The 15283-nt window shown below is 39.8% G+C and overlaps 1 protein-coding gene across 2 annotated transcripts in view; it reads right to left on the bottom strand.

The window, feature by feature from the left end:
• The window catches only part of LOC138740410 (synaptotagmin-like protein 2), a 76898-nt gene that overhangs the window by 23945 nt on the left and 37670 nt on the right, over nucleotides 1–15283 (bottom strand). Inside the window, exons 6-11 of one of the 2 annotated variants that reach the window (XM_069892995.1) lie at nucleotides 13393–13495; nucleotides 10025–10106; nucleotides 6574–6825; nucleotides 4310–4561; nucleotides 2939–3166; nucleotides 264–1916 (exon numbers count right to left, since the gene is read on the bottom strand). In XM_069892995.1, coding sequence (XP_069749096.1) covers nucleotides 264–1916; nucleotides 2939–3166; nucleotides 4310–4561; nucleotides 6574–6825; nucleotides 10025–10106; nucleotides 13393–13495 — 2570 coding nt within the window. The remainder of the gene's footprint in view (nucleotides 1–263; nucleotides 1917–2938; nucleotides 3167–4309; nucleotides 4562–6573; nucleotides 6826–10024; nucleotides 10107–13392; nucleotides 13496–15283) is intronic. The other variant, XM_069892996.1, reaches the window with a different exon arrangement.

The raw sequence follows: 15283 nt of genomic DNA, 5'->3' as shown, positions 1-15283 counted from the left end.
TGTTCAAAACTTAAACAAGGAATTGTTTAAACCCAGTAAACTTTAGGAATGGACACCTGGTCCATAAAAGCTGGATTCTTTTTTAAATAAAAAAGATTAGCTTCATTTTCTCTTTTGTAAAATACAATTTTTTGAGAGATGCATCGAAGAACGTTAAATAATCATTATTTTAATTCAAAAATGAGTGAATTAATAAAAGTTTCAGGATTTTTTAATGCGAAACGTTCAAGGAGAGATAAGTAACTAAATATGAAAAATCAAACCTGAATCTATCTTCTTAAAACCAGTGTTAATCTCCAAATCATCCATACAACAAACAGCAGTTGAAGATGGCTTCTTCTGACTACTGCAAATGCTATTTGTGGTGGTGCTGTTTACATCGTCATTGTTGTATGTACCAGTGAGGGCCAGAGGTTTCCTATTCACCATAGGGGGCAAATTGACTGCACACTGGAGCTCCTCCATGGATGATGCTTGCACTTCTGAATCTCCAGAATGTGCCTTCTTGCAGAGCGTTGCTGATTCTTCACTTCCACTTCTTGGTATCATGTGTTTATTATAATTCTTGATGGACTCCGGCTCCATTATATCAATATCAGATGATCTAGTCACCTTGCCTTCCTCCTGGCTCTTTAGAAAATTGTTGGCCTGGTCGTTGTTTCCTTGGGCAGATCCTGGTTCCAACAGAGGCACAAAGCTTACTGTGATTTCCTCTTCTTTTCCCTTTGCTAAAGGAAGGCATTCTTTTTGGAGGTGGATCACGCCATCTTCCATTGCTGTCCTGATCTCTTGCCCATGACCACTATCAAAAGGTATTGGACTCTCCTTGCAGATGTCATCATCAGCTTGGATCACTGTGGGTTTTGAAATTGGTGCTGACTCGAGCACGGCTGATTCTGTTGTCAATTTCTTTGGTTGCTCATGCATCTCCTTTCTCTCGTTCTCTTTTGGCGGAAGAACCTCCTCATTTACAGTTTCCTCCATAATGTTAATGGATGAATTTTGATTATTTTTCATGTCAGGCATAGATTCATCCAAACTAGAGTTACTGGACAGCTTCATGGTTGTGGCTCTTCCATATTCAGTGGATTCTGGAACAGTGCAATCTTTTGTCTGATCATCACTGCTGTGTGCCTTCTGGTCAATTGTTTTGAAAGCTTTATCAACCATGGATGTATTTTCTTCTGGGTGCTTATCCCATTTAGTCACCAAAGCATCAGTCTTTTCCACTTTGTGAACTGTTTTGCTTCTTGGAGCAGGGACAGGAGCAAACTTGATATTTCTAGACATCTCAACAACATTTTCCTCTCCTTCAGTGGAAGAAGGATCTGACCAGTTTTGGCAGAGTTCTGATTTAGAAGAGTTACTGGCTAGAATGTCCTCCCTGGTTAGCAAATCAGACTTTGATTCATCCTCCGTGGAATGTCTCAGTTCAGCTTGGCAGTTTTTGTGATCTGGTGATCTGCCTTTTCTGAACGGAACTTGAGAAGCATGATTATTTCCTTTGTTGGAATCAACTTCTTTTTCCCAAAAGTGCTTCAGGTTTTTAAAATGGTTGGGATCTGTGACAGCTTCCTCTTCAGAATGCCTATTACTCAAGGCGCTTATGGTGAACGCAGTACCTGGTTTATGACTTTTCTCTCTCTCGTCGTCAGAAGAGGATGACTGATATTTGGCTCCTTTGAAAGTAGGTAGGAAGGCAGCCTTTCGTTGATCAGTCATCTCAGCAGTTCTGTTCTTCCCCGGCAGATCTTCACTTGATTGCTTCAGATCTTCAATACATGCTTTTGGATGTCCACCTGTTCTTTCTAGAGTATTCTTAATTCTTGGAATTTGAGATGTTGGTGATATACCTGGTCTTTCAACCAATTGGTGAATTTGCTTTTCTTCATTAGCAGGTAATCCTTGTGAATTTACTGCATTAAAAAAAACATCCAGTTCATGACAAATTCAGACACTAGGAGTTGGGTCTGTATGTTAAAGGAGTTATACTGATGATAAAGGTTTTACAAGCTGTGACAAGGTATTGGCTTTTGGGTTTATTGTAACGTACAACTGTAGCAGTATTCCCCAAAATCTGGCCATGCTTCACAGCAAAACTAGCCTGTGTATATTCTGTTCATACATTGCTTTAAGGAAGAAGTCAGGCCATACGAATTAAATTCCATTCACACATCTATTTTCTCTATGTTGAAGAAAAAGGCTTGTCAGGTATTTCTGAAAATATTTTAAAATCCTTTCCTTCTTTTGATGGTTAGAAGGAACAAGTTCACAACTCATCATATTCATGTGTCAGAGACTAAGAATTATGCAGCAAATGCCTCAGAACCTGACTCTCCAAAGCCTTTCCATCTACTTGCTCCACTTAATTAGGTGGTTGCAGCTTCAACACAACTCAGGAATCTTGTTCCCATCCAGGACAAAGCTGCCAAGAGCATTCATTCCTTCCTCCACTGGCACATAATGAACATAGTGCATGATGTCCAAGTTACTATGCAAGCCAACACCCTCTCCTAAACCTGGGACTTCAACCACCAAAGTTATTTGACAAAGTTACTCCAATACCTCCATTCCTTTCTCTCCCCACCCCTCATCCCCAAATATCCAAGCTTTAACGTCAAGAATAGGGCAAACACCACATGGGAACCACACCGTCTACCGGCTCCCATACATCCACTACCATTGTACTCAGTAGTAAAGTAGCAGTCCAACCTTAGTTGGAACTACGCCATCACTTCTTCTTTGTCGGTGTTTCTAAATCATGGAATATCCTCCCCAATAGCATTGTGGAAGTATTCTCATGCGAAGAGCTGCATCATTTTAAGAAAATGGTTCATCATAACTTCCCAAAGATAGGAAGCGTCGGGCAATAAATGCTGGTTTGGCCATACCATAAAAATCAAATACATTCTAAGCAGTTAGAAACACCATACATTACCTGGCTCAGAAGGAAGATCTTCAGATTTCTCGGTTTCATTTTCTTTGGATTGGTTTTTCCATTTTGGAATAAGAGTAATGCTTGTGGTAACCTTTTTCTTTTTGTCATCAGTTGTTGGGATTGTGGTGCTCGGTGCCCCTTTATAATGAACGGCCACAGTTTGCTTTGGTGTTTGTATATCCAGGACATTCTCCTGCACTGGCAATGTTGCAGTCATGTCTGGGAAAACTGAAACAAGAAAGTTGGCTCTCTATTAACTTCCATCTTAGTTCACAGAATGTGCAATATATTCTTTGCAATTTCACTGTCTGTACTGAAATAAACTGAGATGACTGGCAGGAAGATTCCACAGTTTATTTGAAGTCTGTTCTCCACTTCAAATGCAAAGAAAATATTTCCAAGTGTAGATATTAATTGACAGAACCCCAGAGATCAAATAAATTTTAGCAGGAGCAGGAAGTGGCAAATGACATGGGTGGGAAGAAGTCAAAGACCCATTACAGGAGCGAAGCAGATTAACTTCCTCTAGTGAAGTGATGGAGACAATGAGGTGGTTCCCATCTACAGCCACATCAGAAATAGTTGTGTTTCATTCATTCATGACTCATGCTTGAATTTCATCCTCAAAACATCTCTGATGCACCTTCGGGCTTTTTCCATTAGAGGTAGTCCTCAACTTCCGCCCTATACGAGTTCATCCACCCGCACATCCACCAAAATTTAAGTTTTTAAATTAAAACTACAGTACAAGTACATATTTTGTACTAAAAGTATTGTATACAGTGGTCCCTGCTACTGGCAGCAACCTGAAGTCCCCACTCCCCGTTCCCAGGCTGCAGCCCGAGGTCCCAATTCCCCGACTTACATCCGACCTGAGTTACAACCAATCCTTCGGTTCCCATTATGGTTGAAAGTATGGGACTGCCTGTATTCTATTTGGCACACAGAATTAACATTCAGGTTCAAATGAAAATACTGCAGGAAATTCTGAGCTTTCTTAAACAATCTGAATTGTGGGGTAGCATTTTCTTTTAAATGGATGTTAAGAACAAGACGAACAAAATTGCAGAAGAACAATTACTTTCTGCACATTGTGGCAATGTGGAAGTCAGTAAAAGTGAACACGAGAGACTCCAGAAGCAGTCAGAAAGGAAGCCTGGCGAACCTGGCACGAGCTCTGCTGGTGCCTTTCTGAAACAAAGGGTCAGTGGATTGGGCAGGCTAGCCCATTCCCATAATATCTGCAATTTCCACAACATCACCAAACAAATACAGATTGAAATGTGATTAGTCTCCTGCCCCAAACATTGTCAACAAAATTTATTTTCTGGCTCATCAATTGCAAGAAAGATTTCAGAAGAACCCATTTACCATTCAGATTACTCCGCTCAGACTCTTCCAGAGCCTTCTGTACATCTCCTGTAAACTCTAAATGGTTCTGTGCTCTGGGGATCTGTGTGCTGCTATCAAGCGAAGGAGCTATCCGATCCCCAATCTCAGTAGACAGGTGGGCATGTGGCTTATCGCTGTAGGTATACACAACATTATCTTGCTTTGTTGGGTCTAGAATCTGTCCTCCCGCAGAAGATTCTGTTCTGAAGTCCTTTGAAGTTTTGTGCTGACCTGTAATATGGAATTAGTAACTTAAACCCACTGGCATTCCGTTTGAAATATGGCCCCAGATTCATTCAAATTTTAATTTAAAAAATATCAGTGGCAAAAAAAAAGACATTCTGAAACTAAGATCAGAGGGAATTACACTGCCAAATTTTTGGATCAATGTTAATTTTCTTTGGAAGTGAATCAGCAGGTTTTAGTTGTTGCATTCTCAGTGGGAATCAGCAGAACTCACATTTCTTTCCTGAAGAGTGATGCCAGCAACTATGCTGCAAAATTCCTTTCCCATCACACTCTCTCACCTATTGCTGCTGGAGCCCCTGTTCCCTCGCGCCACAGTCCTTTCCCTTTACTAGGGACTACCATAATTGTCCCCAGGTTTCCCATTGACTATGGTGTTCCAGTAAAAGTGGAATGGAGAAAGTGTTACGAGGAGGCCCTGCCACGATGAGCAACTAGCTTGATTTTCATTTTCCGTTTTCCCTCGCAAACAAACTCCTGAGGATCAGAGGATAAGGTGAAGCTCCTCGAAACCATTTAGCAAGCTTAATCACTCTCATGACTTGTGTTTCTTTGATCTGCTGGAAAACGATTCCGAGATTCTGGAAGATTATAGACACGCTAATATCCTCGACAAAAAAGTCAAATTACGAGTTTAAAAACAAAACAAGCACCAAATGGAGACAAGACACTGCAGATGACAGAATCAGATTCTATAATCTGTAGTCCTTTATTGTCTTCATTTTTCACCTTCTAGCCTGTCACTAACTTCAGCCTTCCCTCCCCCATCTGGCTCCACCTGCCCTTGAACTCCTTCTCACGTGGACCCATCAAATGCTTGCCTACCTTACCCCCCCCCCCCCCCAACCCCAACTCTTTCAATTGCCCATGTCTTGATTCTAATATACTTATTCTGGGTTATCTTTAATCCTCCTTGCCAAGTTTTCTGTTCACCCTTCTAAGTTCTTTAAATGCTCTCATACATTCCCTACAAAATTCAAAGGACTCATTTGGTACCAATTCCCACTGCCTATTTGGTGGCCAATAGTACAACTCCATCAAATGCATCACCCCTTCCTTATTTTGAGGTGCTACCCATCTAGCCTCATTGGTCAATCCCTCCAGGATATCCTCTCTGAGTGTTCTTGTAATGCTCTCCCTTCCCTTTATACGCCCCTCTGTTAAACCTGAAACATCTATGCCCCAACGGACTGAGCTCTCAGTTCTATCCTTCCAAATAAATGGTTTCCATGATTGCAAAAATATTCTAATTCCTTGTGCCAAACCACCTTCTCAGCTCATCAATCTTACCTCTGTGGCTGCTTGCTTTATAGTAAATGCAATTAAGCCCATAAACCCTCTCAAGCATCCCCATCTGTTTCCATCTACTCTGACCATTGGAATTTCCTGTTCCATTTTCTACACATGATTCTGTATCTCCACCTGCTGCACTGTCATTCAGAATTCCTTTTGCTTCCATAATTTCCTAAACAGATTTTACACAGGAATAATTCAAGCCCATTCCGCTTTCAATACTGCCATAGAATTGTAACCTCGCAGCTTCAAACTCAGGTCCAGAGATATTGGGCTAATTATTCATGGGACCATTGCTGCAAAATTTAGAAGCACCACCATGGCAAAGGTGGTATGTTTTGGATCTTGGGCAGTTCCTTTACACATCCACACTTTGCTCTAGCCATCACTCTGATAGATGTTAATCCTGGTCTCATCTACCACAAGACCTTTATCTAGAATTCTGCATGCTCTTCTATATCAAAGACTGTATATACAGATAGAGCCCACTCAAAAATCAATAAATATGTATTGCATTATATTTCTATTAATCAATATATCAAAATCAATAGATAATGTTAACATATTTCTATAAATTTGTGTAACTTAATTAAAATTGGCAATTAATTCAAGTTATTAAAGTTAGAAAGAGTCACCAATGGATTACGCCTTGAATTTATCAACCATGGAGAACCACAATGTAACATCCCTATAAACCTACTCACCATGTAAATCAGGCTGCTCAAAGATGTTGGAATTTGGCACTGCTACTTCCCCAGATCTGCAAAAGTCTCCTGAACTATCCAGAGAATTAATTCTCCTTGGTATTCGAGAAACATTGGAAGTATTTCTTATCCACAAGTCAGCAGGTTTGTCAGAACCTCTACGTGTCTGGTAGGTTTGTCGATTCCGCCACTCTGAAGTAGACTCAGATGTTGGAGAAGATGCATTAGGTCCCGTAAAATCTCTTTGCAGGCCTGCAACGTGTATCAGTTAGGAAAACTTAAAGATTCATGCAGTATGTAAGGTACCTCACTGTGTTTAAAATAGGCCACATTCAGATTGTCACGAGGTTCTCCCTTAGCTATCCATTTTATAAGAAGTTTCCCAATATGATTATTATGGATCAACATTCAGATAAGGAGGAATATAGAAACACAACCATTTCACTGATTTTCTCAATTCCATTTAATTTTTAAAAATTCCTATCCCTTGACACCCGTGCCTAACAAGATTCTAATGATCCCAAGGGACACCAGAGGGAGGAGAAAAATAAAAGAAAACCAAAATACATGTAGAAAATTGCATGGAATACAACTTCACCGACAGGCGCTTACCTTAACCCCCAAAATCAGACACTGGATTCAACTGAACATTCAGGCACCACAAGCTTGTCCCTAGGGGACAGGAGGAAGCAGCAGATTCAAAGAGGCCTTGATCACTATTCTGAAAGGGATTTCAAAGCAGATGGATTGTATTTGGAAAGGAAACACAAGGAGTCCCGAACAGAGAGAAGGAGGAAGAATCACTAAAGCATCATTAGCCATATAGTTTACTGTTAAAGTGATATAAATCTCCATAAATCTTCGTCCGCGAAGCCAAGCCAAAGAAAGAAAGAAAGTGATACTGTAGAATTTCAGGCAGTTCAGGACTCCTAACATGAACCACAGACTGCAATATTGTCCCGGCATTTAAAAAAAGTTGTTAATAATGTTCATTCAGTTTCCACAGATACTTTCTGATTTGTTGAGCATTTCTAGTACCTTCTTTTATTCATTCAGATTTCCAGCTTCACACTATTTTATTTTTAGTGAAAATAACTGCTGTCAAGATTAAGTTCCAACTTACAAGTTCAGAACTTGGACCACTAGCTGGTGTTTTGCATTCCACATTTGAACTCAAAACCTACTGCTCGACAAGATGAGGCCAATGCAGTCAGGATCACCAGAAGTTGCCTCCATCTCAGTTCAGAAAATAGAACATCTGGCTTCAATTGCTGTCAGCCCACCTGCACTTGGAATTAATCTGCTAGTTCTAACAAAAGGGAACTTGAGTAGGGAAGCGAAAGACATGCAAATGTTTTCAATGTGCATTATGGAAATACTTGCATGTATTTTTAAAGCTTTAATGCTGGTAGGTTATGGATGAATATACACAAGATCATTCCATGTTCTCATGAAAGGAACCAGATCACCCCTCACATTCACACAATCTAAAAAGTTTTTCCTCAGCAAGACAATAAAAATGTATTTTAATTGAATGGATTTTATCTCTAAAATTAATCCTGACAGAAAAGTTGATTTTGTCTCTAAAGTTTCCTCAATTTAACAAGAAACATTTACTATGTGGTGTTCTGAAATATTTGCCTGGACGTTATTAACATTAGAAGAGAAATTACTAATTAACTAATCACACTGCAAAAAAGGTACCTGGAATATATTACATGAGATCTAAGTGTTTTTAAAAACCACGTTAATTGATTACTAGTCGGCAAACTGTTTTATGTGCGCATATTCTAATTCTTCACAGAGATACTTAAAACTGGGTGTGATTAAAAACACATATACTTAAAACACGGAAGGTCTGCAGATGCTGTGATTGTAGTGGATGTGAATGTGCTGGAGAAATTCAGCAGGTCATTCAATGTTAGGCCAGTTTCTGTTAGCTCCCTTCTTTTTCTATCCCTCCCTCTCTTCCAGCTCTCCACCCACTTCCCTCTCCATTCAAAGAGCCAAATCCTCCCCATTTCACTTCTCAGCTTCTGTCTCTTCTGCCCTCCTACCCATATCTATCTATTACCTCTTGCCTGTGATCCTAGCCCTACTTTTTTTTATATTCAGGCACTGCCTGCTTTCTACTCGTACCTTGAAGAAGGGCTCAGACCTGAAACGTTGCTCATGTACCTTTGCTTCCTATGGACACTGCATGACCTGTGCAGTTTCTCCAGCACTTTTGTGTATTGCATATATTTAAGCTTCTATCTTAATCTTGGGGCTGCACAGTTGGCATAGCAATTAGCGCAACGCTTTTACAGTACTAGCAATTGGAATCGGGGTTTGAATCCAACACTGTCTGTAAGGAGTTTGTACGTTCTCCCCATGTCTGCACGTGTTTTCTTCAGGGGCTCCAGTTTCCTCCGATCATTCGAAACGTACTTGGGGTATATGTTAATTGGGTGTAAAATGGCCTGTTACCTTGCTGCATGTCTAAATTTAAATTTAACGTGCTTCTTTCAGTCTTTATTCAGCACTTGGCAAAATTTTTTTAAGTGGTTACTTAAAATGTAAGCTTCTTGCTTTCTAGCGTACAGTCTGTGAGAGTTGTGATTGGCCACTCAGCTACTTTGACGATGTTACCACTGCAAGGGTTAACTTTGGATAATGACGGGCAACAATAGATATCAGAAAAGAAGACGTTCTCACCACAGATCTTTGTTGGGAGATTATTTAACGTTAGTGGGAAATCTTTTCACCGGTGACCTGAAGTTTTAGGTCATGGCTTTGAGAATAATTTGAAAAGGCAAGTCCTTGAGGGAGAAAAGTATGCGCTTAAAACCATCAGCTCTGATTAAGCAAGCACACATCTTGTTATAACCATATAACCGTTTACAGCACGGAAACAGGCCATATCAGCCCTTCAAGTCCGTACCGGTTCACTTGAACAACTCCACTTATTATTGATTTAGAACGTACATTTTGATCCAGTGATATGGAGATGAAGAGACTGACATACAGCCTTATTGGTAAAAGTACTGCAATATACATTTAAGCAATGACGACTTAACTCCAATATTAATGCATCCCACAACAAGATAAATCCATAAGGAATCCAGTAACAGAATGTAATTCCTGTAAATGCAGCTACAAATGGCTGTTCAAACACTTAATTAAACATTGCCAAACAAAGCAGTCCGGACAGTGGATTTGAATTCTTTCTGCATGAATAAACATTTAACTGGAAGCAAGATAATCACACTTGGGAGTAAGAGACAGGAGAATGTGGCTGGATGAGGAGACTCAAGTATAGAATCAGTGGTTCTGTAGAACAACTGGATAGACTGAACTGTTTCTCTGCGATAAATTCTGCGTAATACACATGATTGGGCTGGCAGAGATCACCAGGTGTGTATAGACTGCCAACATACCTTCGGTCAAAATCTTTTATCTTTGCACATACCCTTTTCAAGCCTTCCTGGAGCAACTTGTGGGGTACTTGACTCATCACTGCTGCTTTCCCAAGAATCATTTTGTGACGTCCTCTGCAGAACAGGTAGAAAACAAGAGTCAATCTTAAGGTGAACACTGAATTCATCAGTACTGGTATTCCTCCCCCCCCCCCTCCCCCAATACAGGTGTGGGAGGTGGAGATGCAGGATTGAAATTGGTCCAAATGATTTTAGATCACGCGAATCTGTCTTATCTATGTACGCATGAAGGACTGCAAGAGAAAAATAAACTTGCTTTTTTCATAACAATTCTGTGAGTGAATTTTATTTTGTAATTCACCTTTTTCAGATTTATTGTCAAAGTACATACATAATATTACATAATTTTTTTTCCTGCGGGTGAGGCAGAATTACCCCTTACTGGTTGTGCAAAAAAATTGTACAAAATGTACACATGTAAACAAATAAAGAACTGTAAACAGATAACAAATGTAAAACTGGCTGTGCAATGTAGAGAGAATTAAAAATCATTAACATGCACAGGTAAGAGTCCTTAAACGAGTCCCTGATTGAGTTTTTGTTGAGGAGTCTGATGGTTGGGGGGGGGGGGGGGGCAGCTGTTCCTGAACCTGGTGGTGCGAGTTTTTGTGGCACCTACACTTGTTTCCTGATGGCAGCAGCGAGAACAGATAGTGTGCTGAGTTGTGTGAATCCTTGATGATTGCTGCTGCTCTCCGATAGCAATGTTCGCTGTATATGTTCTCGATAGGGAGGGTTTTACCTGTAATGTCCTGGGATGCGTCCATTATCTTTTGCAGGGCTTTATGCTCAGTCTCTCCATACCAGATCATAATGTAGCTGATCAGCACATTTTCCACCACACTTCTGTAGAAATTTGCCAGGGTTTCATACTAAACCTCCACAAACTCCTGAGGAAGTGGAGGTACAGACGTGCTTTCTTCATGATGCCATTAGTGTGTTTGGTCCAGGAAAGATCCTCCGAGATGGTGACTCCCAAGAACTTAATTTTCTCACCCTCTCCACCTCTGATCTCCCAATGTTCATTAGATCATATACTTTTGGTTTTCCCTTCCTGAAGTCAACAATCAGCTCCTTGGTTTTGTTGACACCGAGTCCAAGGTCATTGTTGGTGCACCATTCAGCCAAGTTTTCAATGTCCATCCTATATTGTGACTCATCGCCTTTCTTCATACAACTATCATTGGATGTTGGAACCTAGTGGGAACCCCCAGTGGCCAGTGGAAATGTTCGTTGCTTAGTGGTCGGATGGGGCAGGGTCTCTGCTGAGCGGCTGGACCCTGGCTTACATAGTAAGTGCGGACCACTGCTGGATACATCTCCAAGTGTTGAGAGATCGCGTAGATTCTACAGTCTCTCTCAACACCTCCTGGTAGATGTAATAGCAGTTTCAGTCCAATCATCTTTCTCTGGCGGCGAAGCTCTGCCTAGCTCAGAGATTTCACTTTTGTACTGTTGGCATGGCATACCCCATTCTTCAACCACATAATCATCCTCCAAATGTACTGAAAATCAATTGCAGCAAAAAGAACCTCAATCTAGGGTTCTACAATGACTATATTCTGTAGATTGTTCTTTCTCTTTTGTCCACTCACTCAATGGCCTCACTCGTACAGCCAAAGATAACGAGGGTTCACAAGTGACTGTGCAAATGCCAAGATACTGCAGAACACGTGTTCAAATAATTCAGAAGAATAAAATCTACTGTAATATGAATGGGTTGTTTGGTGAGGACAAGATTCCCATAAGAAATTAAGAAGTACACTCACTCTCCTACCATTCTTCTCTATCACATCATGCTTCTTGCACTGAGTAAGGCAAAAATTTGCAGTGCTTGACAGTTTAAGGTGGCCTGCACACATCTTTTCAAAATCTTTTTGTGTTCTTTCAAACTGGAGAAACGTTCACACAACCAGAAAGCAAAATAATACTTTCCAATTCCCCATTCATGTTCTTCCATAATCGGCCTTGTACCAACACCAGTTCCAGATGCTGAGAGACCACCAACAGCCAAATGTTCTCTGTTCGTACATTGGGAAGACAAACGGCATGATCCAGTCACTAGCAATGTGTTCTTTGGATTTGTTTTATGTGTGATCAACTTCCAAGCAAAGATTCCATTTATTATTGTCAGAAATCAAATTCTTTCCACACCCTCTCACTCACCTTTCACCATTGACTCATTAGGCACCTGGATTCATGTTGTCACATCTGGCCCGTGTTGTTAATCATTATTTGCTCTTTTATATAGATCAATAGTCATTTTTAGTTGCTGAATTTATAGCTATAGTCAGGCATGGAAAAAAACTATTTAAGCCTGGGTTTAATTTGGACTAGATGTGGTTGCATTAGTTTTAATAGTATACTGAATCTGGTTTAGTCTGAATTATTTTGAGAAGTGAAACCAGGCATTTTCCTGAACATCTTTATGAAATTATTGTATCAAAAACACATTGCGGTACCATGATGAGACAAATAACATTTGCTAGAAACTAAATGACGGATGATAAAATTTAGTCACCACAAAATGGCCAAAGTTAAATTGAAGGTCAAAGAGAATCCACATTAAAAAAAAACATTCTGTTCTTCCATCCAACATCCCCAAAATATATTACTGATCCTTGTGTACAGGTAGTTTTCAAAATAAGTGATTTATGGGGGAACGACCCAGTTCAACAATTGAAATAAAAGGTGAATAGAACAAAAATGAAGATGCAATTGGGAGATTTTATAATTAAAATTAGAGAAAAAGTGGTAAGTACACGAGATTTTAAACACATTTAGCGCAAGGTGAAAAAGAATGTGCTTGTTTTTGTATCCCTGGCATAATGCTAATGGTGTACACAAGAAGTGGACAGATCCTAGATCGTATACAAAGTTTAAAAAAACCCAAAACCAATTGAAAAGACTTCAAATGACATAAAAATTACGAATTTTGATATTAGGAAGAGCCATTTGATTTACCAACAAAAAAAAAACACTAAAATGCTCCACAATCCAGGGATGGAACTGGGGTTTGGGTCCCACAACCACTAACTTCTTCTGACTGGAAACAGTAGACCGAGAGAATGGATAAAAAATGTAAGGGGTTGTCAGGTCCAGGATGAGCTCACCTGGAATTCTTCCCCCTTTTCTATCCCCACATCTTTCGTATTAATATTCCCCTGCAAACACAACCATTGACAGTCTGTGCTAGAAAATTGATCGGCTCTCATGAAAAAGATACAACACTTGAGATGAGGCAATAAAATGGAAATTAAACAGCGATAGCAAGTGTTGGCTACTAGAACACATTATTTACAGATTTCTCTACCAAAGCATTGCACACCATCTTTGCTACCTGAATTTCTTGGCCGAATGTTGACCTTGGTTCAATTTGTTGTTTTGCTGCAATTTTGTCTACCTCACCTGGAGGTTCTTCAGTCACTTGGTCAATTGAAATGCTAATAAAAATAAACACAAACACAAATTTAGCCCTTATGTTGTGATGTGTACACAGGGCAGTTACATTAAGCCACTTCCTCTACAACTGGAATCCGACTCGACCTTGGGAATTCACATTATTGTGGAAGAACAGCAGGTCATATTTTGTAGTCACAGCAACATTATTTCTTAAATTATTAACAGCTCTGAAAAACTAACTTCAATATCGACAATAGTTTTGCACAGAAACATATCCTTTCCCAGGTTTTGATTCGACTGCCAACACCCAAAGTTCCTTCCCCTTTGAATTCTTTTCCAAATATAAAGGGCACAGGGATTTAAAAAAAAAGAACTTGAAAATAATCTTGAAGCTTTCTCATTATTAAGGGAAACTCAAAAACGGCCTAGGTTCTGCAGAAGGTCAACATAAATGTTGATAACTGGGGAAATAGAAATATCAGGAAAATGACTGAAGGAAAACAAGCTCGTCAAATTGCATCGTGAGGATATATCTTGTGAGAATTTTGCTCAAATATTGACAAAAGGTCTATGTTAACTAAGTTGTGTATATGTACCAAGGAGTACAATGAACAACCTGTGGTAGTAAAATTACCTTCAGTCTATTTATCTCAGCAAGAGAAATGAAAGGGTAAGTGGAAGCAATGTTATGGGAGCAATAAATAGTTACTGGAATCCAAAATTTAAAAAAGGTATACGTCAAGGCCAGAAAATAAACAGTGATAATTAGCATTTGCTCTGAGAATGGAAGAGTATTTGAAGGTTTCACTGCTAAAGCATTTCATTGCATCACCACTTGTCTAGTATAATTCTGAGAAAGTGGAAATTATTCTGGAGCAACACACAAAATGTGGGATAAATGCAGGAGGTCAGGCTGCCTCCATGGAAGGCAATGGGTAATCAATGTTTTGGGCCTTCATCAGGAATAGAAATATGGGCAGATGCTCGAATAAAAGTGAAGGGAGTTTGGAGGATAGGTAAATACAAGGGCGGAGGGTGAAGAAACAGAAAAAAATAGCCTTGGGGATGCACTCTGATAGCAGGAAAGAAAGGAAGGTGTGGGTGGCAGGCCGGTTAAGAGGCTGGGGGAGGGGAAAGAGAAGGGAAGGAGAAAGAATGGGGCCAGTGACAAAGGATGTAAGGGGAGTGGGGAGTGTTGATAGAGAAAACAAGGGGAGAGGTTACAAGAATTAAGGTAAATACATTTGATGTTAAAGATTGCTTCCTTTTCCTTGAAAGCAGTAAACCTGCATCCTTTTCTTGGCACAACATTGACTGGATTTACTCCCCAGTCAAACAACTAAATTGCAGGCCAGATGCTAGTCTATGTAAACAAGTCACGAGTTATGCATTTACAAATTTACCATTCCACAAAATCAAATAACAAGGTTCTCGTGCTAAATGGATATTGAAAGGTTTGCAGTTCTTCTCTCTGTACCACGATAGAAGGGATGAGATGGGTGTTGCAATGGAAAGAGAAAAATGAATTAAGGAGGCGACCCAGGTTATTCTCCCACTCATTAAAAATAAACAAATTGAGTGTCAGGAAGGAAAGAAACTTAGTAACAATGATGGTAACTATAACTAATGTGAAACATTTTCCTTATCGAACCTCCTAGTTTCTTTCATACCCACTAAAGTTGAAGTATAGTTATATTAGCACCAATCACATGGCACCTGACTCATCTTCACTCCACTTCAGAGAGCAAGAGTTAATAGGATAAATTGTCTACCCTTGTTAAAAAAAACTGTGTCAAATCTATAACTTAATCATGTGGTCCTATTGCAAA

The sequence above is a fragment of the Narcine bancroftii genome, chromosome 8 (genome assembly GCF_036971445.1).
Source record: "Narcine bancroftii isolate sNarBan1 chromosome 8, sNarBan1.hap1, whole genome shotgun sequence".
Classification (NCBI taxonomy): Eukaryota; Metazoa; Chordata; class Chondrichthyes; order Torpediniformes; family Narcinidae; genus Narcine; species Narcine bancroftii.
The sequence above is the reverse complement of the archived record's forward strand: the minus strand, read 5'-3'. Positions and strand labels throughout refer to the sequence as shown.